A 9466-nucleotide genomic window follows, 5' to 3' on the forward strand; every position below is an offset into this window, starting at 1 on the left:
CCTCAACTGACTCCTCTCGACGTGGAGGAGCAGCAGCTCTACTCTGAGTCCCTCCCGAATGACTAAGCTTCTCACCCTGTCTCTAAGGGAGAGCCCAGCCCCCCTGCGGAGGAAACTCATTTCAGCCGCTTGTATTTGCCATCTCGTTCTTTCGGTCATTACCCAGAGCTCATGGCCACAGGTGAGGGTTGGAGCGTAGATTGACAGGTAAATCAAGAGCTTCGCCTTTTGGCTAAGCTCCCTCTTCACCCCAATGGACCGGTTTAGCACCTACATCACTGCGGATGCCGCCCCAATCCGCCTGTCAATCTCCCGCACCATCCTGCCCTCACTCGTGAACAAGACCCCGAGATACTTAAGACTCCTCCACCAGAGGCAGGACCTCCCCCCCCCGACCTGGAGTGAGCAGGCCACCCTTTTCCGGCTGAGGGCCATGGCCTCAGACTTGGAGATGCTGATTCTCATCCCAGCCGCTTTCCATACGGCTGCATTCTGATCTAGTTTTAGAAATACTGGTTGCCTGGAAACAGGACGGTGGGAAGTTAAACACCTGGCTGTTGAAATAGTTACACCAGGATATATGCACACCTGTGACCATGTCAACTACAGGCACCATGCTGAGGGAGAGGGTACCTGAGGCTAGCAGCGGCCTAGCACATAGTAATAGTAGTAGTAGTAGTAGTACTTGTGCTACATTCCATCCTGTCTGCCTCTAACTGTGAGAAAGAGAGGCAACGATGGTATTTCTCCACGTCTCATTGAATGAACAAAGACGTCTCAGCTGTTTCTTCACATCCTGGTAACGTGCTGCCGACACAGGTAAACACCCAGAATGATCCAGCCAGATCTGCTGCGCTTTTGGTTTACATTTTTATTTGACAAGACAATGGTCTGTAAAACATGTACAATAGGTTTCCCAGAAAGCATACAAAATGATAATCATCCAGTGAAACACAAAACAAACAAACAAAAAAACATGAAAAATAAGAAAATCAATACATTTGATCACATCTCCAGTGTTTCTTTTTCGTATTGCCATCATCGGTGTCAAAGCCGTCCTGTGTTTGTGTGTTTCTCTTCTCATCATCCCTCCGCTGTCAGACAAGAAATGTGAGACTTGAAAAGCTAAAAATAACATAAACAAGGCACGTCTGGCTCGGTGATGAAAAACTGTGATGACTATGGATTAACCAGAAAGAAGGGCAGGAAAAAAAGAAAAGAAAAGAAAGAAGGTAAATGAGGGGGAGGACCAGATTGAGACTGAAGGGCTTTATTGCTGAGATTCACAGCTTGTGTTTCTGGTATCAAACCGATAACAGGAGGAGTTGGGAGACTGAGCAAAGCACCTTAACCAGAACGCAACGCTGCTGGCGGCTGGCTCAGACTGACCGATCCTGGAGCCGCGGTCCAACCGCTTATCCAGCTCACATCACCACACTTCCCCTCCTCACAGCTCCCTGCTGTTGTGTGAGTTCTGGCTAATATCTCTTATGGATTTTCCATTTAGGAGACATTTTTTATGACCGTAGTCCTGAAAATGTTGGTTCTAATTCAAGATGCTGCAAAGTGAAGCTGATTAAAACAGAGCGATCCCTTCAATGAGGCGGCAGAGTTGAAATTTAGCACTGAACGCTTGCTGAGTCATTGGTCTCTGATAGATTGGGTTCCAATGATTGTCAATTTCCTGTTGCTCATCCTGTCAAGCGCGGCTGCCGGCCAACACATAAATCACATTAATCCACCAAGCAACTAAATAAAGAAATTAATTTTAAAACAAAAGAGCGAAAAATTGTTCTGTGGCAGGGTTATAATGTCCATTGTACGTGATTGTCTGACACTGCACCATAAAAGCGAGCCAAAAACGCCAAATAATTCATCGTGGCGCGGCTCTGTTTCCCCCCCATGCAGCATGCAGACATTCCCTTTAATCAAAGTAAACATCCCATAGACAAAACGTAGATAATAAAAGTAGAAACTAAACTTTTGCACTCCCTTTTTTTTTTTTTTTAAACTGCATCCGTTCTGAAGTCTATTGCACGTTCATCAACCACCGCATTTCCCCACAGCTGAGCGTCATTTTAGAGAGAAAGTTCAGTAAAGGGCTCTAAAAACGTCCGTCGCTACTGATGGAGCAGCGGTGCCACATCTGGCAAGAACGTGACGGAAACATAGCCTCTCATCAGTTGTCTACCAACACATGATTTGCACACTGAACTTTGCATTTGCAGAAGCTGCAATGATGATTGATCCGTGGAGACGTCTTGAGAGCTCCTCTGCTCGCGAGGAAAACGAGCCTCGTGGAGCAACGCAAGAATTGACTCCGGATCTCTACTTTGGCTCGGTGACTACACCACGATCCTTCTCAGCTCCCCGGAATTCTGTATCTTATTCCGTCATTCAGATTTCCTGGGTCTGTTCCAGCCTGTGTCAGGCAGCTGGGTCATGTTTCTGAACCCGTTCCGCCGGTAGATGCGCCTCCGAGGGCGATTCTAACCGGCCCGGTCGGGTGTCGCCCGTCGTCTGAAATCTCACCACGATAACATTTACGCACCACAAAAGACTCGAGCGAGAGCTCGGGATGAAGCCCGCTGACGGGAAAGATTGCATGTGAATGTGCTGCTCCCTGTGGCGGTGAGAGATGGCGACTCCATGCTGGATGGAGCGTTGAAGACAACAAACAAGCAGACAACCAACAGAAGTCAAAATAAAAACAACCCAAATCCCTCTTTCTCTCAACTGAAACTGGACTTGTGCTTGTGGTGTGCGTGACTGTGGCAGATGCTTTTGAGACATAGATTATATATATATATATTTTTATAAAAAAAAAAAAAAACCTCTTTGTTTTGACATTCAATATGTTTTTACACATGAAAAATATTCTGCAAACAGCCTTGGGAAAGTGTTTCAACAAGCCACCGATCATGCCATGCAGAGTTACATGAACAAGGAGCAAAAATCCACACCATTTCTTTTCTTTTTTTGTTGTTGTTGTTGTTGTTGTTGTTTTGTTATATACTCAAAACATTTTAACCATGATGTACCTGTGAAAAGTAAAAGAGTAATATACACTTGCTCAATTTGACATTTAACAAACTTCCATCCCCTGTACAGAGGCACTGATAACACTTAGTTTTTTTTTATGTGTACACATTTCACCAACAATATATATAATTCAATATTATCAATAATATTTACATTGTTCATCATTTGGTACCAACTGACATCCATGATGCTCATTTTTAATTCAGGTGAAGTTGTTGCTCATGTTTTTAGGGTGTGTGTGTGTGTGTGTGTGTGTGTGTGTGTGTGTGTGGGGCGGCGGCGCTGAAATACAAAACCACGTTCTGCAGGTTCTGATGTTTGGAATGGCCGTATTCTCCCAGCGTACGCGGAACATTCACACACCTCGACAGCAGGACTTGATGTGTCTAAGTGTGCCGCGTCTCCTCATTATACAGCCTCACACACGTGAAATTAACAACAGCAAAAGTAAATCACGGAGTGTTCATCGTGTCGCGTTGCCAGGTTACCAAGCTTCAGAATAATTAGACCTCGCTCGTTAGTGCTAACGAGCTTCCCGGCACTGCGGTCCACCACATATGAGATCCTCTGACCGTAAGGATGGGATGTGTGTCTTTATTGGACTGTGGCCTATTGTGTGGCCCCTCAAGTCTGGAAGTGATGAGGAGGAATACTTTTAAAGGATTTACATTCTGTGTGACACAGCGCTGCAGCAGGAGCCTGCTCTTTGATCCGGGGCTAAATCACTTCCCACGTCTGGGAAAAAACAAAGAAACGAAGCTTAACAATGCATTTGTATGTTCATGGCACAAAATGCATGTAAAATCCCACTGAATAAGCTGTTAGGGTTGTTGTTTTTTTGAGGGGGGGGGGGGTTAATGTAAATTTGAGTATACAAGCAGCCCACAAGCGTGTGTGAATCAGCAGATAATCGCTCTCCCACAATGTAACACCTTTCACACGCTGTCAAAGCCCGCCTCATCATATGATACACAATATGATTTCAATGGCTAGCTGGCTTGACAGATATAAAGTACAGTAAGTGTGTGTGTGTGTGTGTGTGTGTGTGTGTGTGTGTGTGTGTGTGTGTGTGTGCATCTTAAATGGCTCTGATATTTTATTTTAACCGGATGTTTGGAATGTAAATGCCAATCAAACCTCAGCTTGCAGAATTAAAACATTAAAAAAAAAACAAAGTCACCTCAACATGCCTCTCCCTGGCAGGGATTTCACCTCCGAAATTCACACACACATTTTTTCCCCCTCTTTTTTTGTTTAAATCGGGGAGATGTGAAGTTTTTTTTTTTTTAATACCCTAAATAATAATGATTTTTAAAAAAAAAACATATACGTGTCGGTAAATAAAATAAACACCAAAATGTAGAAGGTGGTTAAAATTTGTAAATCTTTCAAGGTTTGATGGACGATAGAAGGAGGGTGTGTGGCAACAAGTGTGCTCGCCTTTGCCTCTCATGCAAATTTAGGTGACCCTTACACCTGTGATTTATCGACGGTTGCCATGGCTACACATACATGGGGGAAGATACAAAGCTCTCGCCATGAGCGATGTTGGCAGCCGGTGGTTCGTGGTTGGTTGACACGTCGTTGGTGTGGTGTCCGTCGGGGGCGTGGTCTTTGTGCTCGTTGACGTTGTCGTATTTAGCCGAGTCGGCGAGGACCGGGGGGGCGCCACCGTTCAGGGCTCCGGTGGTCTCATCGTCCAGGTTCTGGAAGGGGGATGCGAAGGGAAGGCATACAGACATTCGCCGTTTAAATGAAAGCATTTTGACACAAATCTGTAACTGTGAAACTTCCAGTTTGGAGAATGACCGTAAATGTAAACACCAGAATATGGTGTTTACATGACCCCCATCAAATTTGGAATTACGGTTGCAAATCTAATCGAAATGACTCACAAATTACAATCTCGTTGCAATTAAGAGTCAAAAAACGCACTTTAAAGAAGGCATTGTGCTGCTGCAGCACTTTCCTGCCGAGAGGATTATTGAAATGTTTTTTTTTTAATAAAAATGAGCGTATTGATTGAGACTCCTTTTAACATTGCAAATCATATCACAATTTCAGTCAAAACTAAGAAGTTGCTGTTTTTCCTGAAGTGTGCAGCCCTGTTAGAAGTATGTTCACTTTGTTTTCAAAATAAAGGTGGAATATCTGCCTCTCTAATATTTGCCTTCAAACACAGGCAGTGTGACCAAGGATCAGATTCTAAAGGATTAAGAAGGAGATTTTTTTTTTTCACAACAGCTTGATTTTAATAATAAGCACAGGATTAATTGATGCTGTGTGGAGTAAAAACCACCGTGACATCCCTGCAACACACTGTGAGTCGGTCCAAACGGTTATGAAACCGATTGTGACTGGATGTGGCTCATATATCAGTGAGGAAAAACTCTGTGTGTGTGTGTGTGTGTGTGTGTGTGTGTGTGTGTGTGTGTTAGTTACCGTGACAGGCTCTCCCCCTGTGGGCTCGTAGTAAACCTCTCCTGGGCTGAGAGGTGCCATCTCGGTGGCTGTGGGAGGCTCTGATGGCTTGTTCAGCTACATTCACAGTAGCCGCATCGACACATGCGAGAGAAAACACAAACAGAGCTCAGAGGAGTCGAGGAGAGGACGGGGGACCTTGAGACGACGCATTATTATTGACGAGATAACAGGGGAGTACACTTGAGACTTGGACCTGCCTGAATTCCACTGACATCTTTAAAAGATTACATAACACACACTGTCTAAGCTCTGTGCTTGTTCTCCTTCACATCACAAAGAAATTAAGTCCTAAAGCAGCTGACGTTGAGAAAAAAGACCTATAAAAAATAACACCTTTACTTATAAAGACTTATCCACACCGTTCAGCACACATTGCGGTACGTACATATATAAAGCCATGCACAACTCTGATAGTGAACTCATTTTAGAAGTTTGAAGAGGATTAAAGCTCTGAAAACACACCAATGAACGGCGTGGAGACAAGATTGTTTTACACAAACATTCATTGTCCAGAAAAATTGATGTGACCAAAGTCACTCTTGGAACTCACAGGTGGTCTGGAACCAGCCGGTTGGCACCACTGCAACCGTTAACGTGAATCTTTCGCGTGAGCTGGGTTTTAAAGCTAAAGAGCAGCACTTTGTCTCCATCTTCAGACGGTGACAGTCATTACACCTACAGATGCACGCTTTGGTCACAAGTCCCCCTGTTGTCTACTTTGCTGAGTCACAACGCTCTTTAAGATAGCTTCACTCTGAGGATTTGTGAATATATAATTCACATTTGAGTGAAAGATTGATTGACAGTTGCACATCAATTTAATGCCATAGCCTAAAGGGCAGGTACACGTCACTTCATGCGCGTGCAACACCTCAGAAATCACGTCAGCACAGACCTGCAGCAAAGGTCACGTGACGACGCCACCATACATGGAGGCCAAGCCGCTGGTGCACACGCTCAGTGTGCATCCTCTCACTGGGTGCTCAGTGATTGGCCTTGACAACTCGCTGAGTGAGAGCTTGAATGGAAGGTACAACTGAAGTGTTGCACTACAGCTTCAAGCCCGGTTCACTCAACAGCATCCGATTTTCAAAAAAATGTTTAAGACCACAAAAAAAAAAAAAAAAAAAAAATTCTACAAACCCTCACAATCTCTCAGAAACAGCTTTTAAAGCAAAATGTTCAAATGCTTTGTCACTGTGGTAGTTAGCAGGCTGATGTCACTTGGGATACGAAGGCTAAAAGCAACAGCGCTCCAGAAATAATGCCCCCCCCCCCCCCCCCCCCCAAGGTAAAGATTCAGTCCACATTCACAGATGAGCCACATGAACCGGCATTTAGAACCAATTAGACATATTTTATACATACACTCAACATAAATTTTCAGCCTTTTAGTCTCATTACACACGGCGGTACAAGTACGACAACATGTGATGGATTGATGGGATGAAATGAGTTGAGAGAGAGGAGGATGTGGAGGAGGAGGTGGAGTAGAGCGGCACTCTAATGGAGCTCTTAACAAACCCAGCTAATTATTTCGACACACATAGGCCAACTCAGACCTCCAATCAATAGCCATTAGCCCCATTATGACTGTCTAAATGGAGTCTGTGTGTGTGGAATATCACTGAAATGACAATAAAGATTGATTTGAAACCAACACTCACCATTTCTGTTGAGCTGCCGGCCTTCACGGGGGGAGGGGGTTTGTGCTTGGGAGGACCCCTGATTGGAGGGAAGACAGAGATAACACAACACTGATCGCTCATGTGTGAGGATGTCCCACTTCTTTGTGCGCGTGTATAAAATCTGAGAGTGCGCCGAGATAAAAGGTCGTGAGTGTGTTCACTCATTTTCCCAGGCAGAATTCAACAACGGCCACTTAAAAAACTAAACTGGTGAGATTTAGTTTAGTTCCTTGGCTTATTTGTCCGGGGACATAAATAAAGAAATCATTAAGCCAGAGTTGGCTAGCTAATTAGCGAACTTGCATCTGCAGTCACTGGACTGTAGATGCAAATAATATTTTTTAAAAAAGTGGCTTGCACTGTAAACAAAACAACAATTAAAAAGTTATTTATTTATTTGTTTAGTCTTAATTTGAAAGGAACAGCTCACATCCATGAGCATTAGTATAAATACGTCTGTAAATATTCTGGAGTTAGCATGAATGCTAATTTACATCTGCAGTCCCTTGGTAGATACATGAGTATAGAATACTGCAAAAGGAAAAAGAAAGAAGTAGAAAATACACCAAACGTGCGATGGTAAATGCAACAACACATCAATCACTTCCTGAAAGCTCATTTGCATGGAAAAAAGTAAGTCGTGGCATTAAAGTGCAAGACGCACAGAGCAAGGGTGTTAAGTTCCTTGTCTTATGTGCAAAGTTGAAGAATTTAACACGTATGTTGGTCGTGCACAGGCATCAGCTGCTGTGAAACACCACTAATTATCATAATTTACATGTTAAATTCATTCATTATCACATAAATAACAAATGGAAAACAGCAGTTTGGGGCCAAGGTTTACATCGGTGAACGAGCTTGACTTTTGCTGCGTGATTATCACTTAATTATCTTGTTATAAAATGGCGCGTCTCTTCTTCTGTAATTTTTGTTTTTTATTGTTCGAAAAACTGTAAATAAATTAACACATTTGTAGCCACAGGAGAGCAGGGGAACCTGATATTGTTTTATGAGCTACCGCACCAAGTGGAAAGGAAAGCATTATTAATATTAATCCACCGAAAATAACCGTAGAGTCAATATTCTCCGGTTTAGTCTCCAGCAATTCCTGCTGAAATGATCAATTTTCTACTGACAGATGCTCACGGAGGCAGTTCAGACATCATTATCATCATCATTAATATTAGAATAATTATGAGTATTAATAGAGCTATTGTTTAGTTGATGTGAGGCACTCAAAACAAGTTAAAAGAGAAGCAGAACACCCACGAAGCTTTAGCTGTGACGCTAACATTTGCTACGATCCTGTCTTCAAGGCCACGTGACTGACCTCTCCTCACTTATGTCTTCAGGTGGGGGAACAGGAAACTGTTCTTCCAAATCTTCCTCCGCCTACGTTGGAATCAGAGCTTCATTATCATGAACACTTCTCCTTCCCCTGCTGTTCTGCAGGAGGGTTCCATTAGCAAAATCACCTCCTACAGCGAAGCACGTATGGGGGGGGGAATTCCTATTTACACTGACAACCCAGGGGAGTAAAAGGCATGAACAGGAAGCAGGGGGCTGAGAATTTTGGCTCTCAGAAGCCCCCTGACGCTCCTCCACTATTAACTTCAGGTCAGGACTTGTCAGCTGCTACCTCTGCCGGGTCCCCACCTGACAACTCACTCCTTTTAACGAGCCCACTGTCCCGGAGAGGGAGGCTCGGGAGGTTGAATATGCTATGAAACCAGTGCAGAATAGCTAATGAAGACTCACTCTCCATCTTCCTGGCGTTTACGGATGAAGAAGTAGGCGCCTATGATGATGCCGATGAGGATGAGAGCGCCGAGGATCCCCCCGATGACAGCACCTGTGGATGGGCTCGATGTGGTCGGCCGTTTCTCCTCTGGAGAGAGAGAGAGAGAGAGAGAAGAGAGGAGATCGAGAGAGTTTATTACCGACTCATTTAAATCTCTTGTGACTGCTTCTGCCACTTTAATGTTGCTCTCTTGCAATATTTGTCTTTTTTTCCGTGGAGCTGAAGCTGAGTGCCGTATTTCATTATTAATTGTGGCTCAGCAATAAACAGCCGGCAGTTTGGGTTTAATGAAACGTGAGTCAAAGGAACAATAAATCCTCAGAGGAGGAGGAGCGGAGTCGGATGACGCACTGAACATCTGCCCTCCGGTTCAAGTACCATCTTGTATCATATTTACTGGAGTCGAGGTGTCCGCGACCTCTTGACCCCAACCACCACACGGACACGTGAT

General features: G+C 44.1%; 1 protein-coding gene across 1 annotated transcript in view; it reads right to left on the minus strand.

Moving 5' to 3' along the window:
* Positions 1-2819: 2819 nt before the first annotated feature.
* pvrl2l (PVR cell adhesion molecule related 2 like) overlaps positions 2820-9466 on the minus strand; it is a 302926-nt gene continuing 296279 nt past the window's right edge. Inside the window, exons 7-10 of the mRNA XM_086193277.1 lie at positions 8973-9102; positions 7194-7251; positions 5485-5580; positions 2820-4748 (exon numbers count right to left, since the gene is read on the minus strand). Coding sequence (XP_086049403.1) covers positions 4545-4748; positions 5485-5580; positions 7194-7251; positions 8973-9102 — 488 coding nt within the window. The 3' untranslated portion in view covers positions 2820-4544. The remainder of the gene's footprint in view (positions 4749-5484; positions 5581-7193; positions 7252-8972; positions 9103-9466) is intronic.

Source organism: Aulostomus chinensis, chromosome 22 (assembly GCF_037954235.1).
Source record: "Aulostomus chinensis isolate RoL2024-O1b breed Wild chromosome 22, RoL_Achi_v1.0, whole genome shotgun sequence".
NCBI lineage: Eukaryota > Metazoa > Chordata > Actinopteri > Syngnathiformes > Aulostomidae > Aulostomus > Aulostomus chinensis.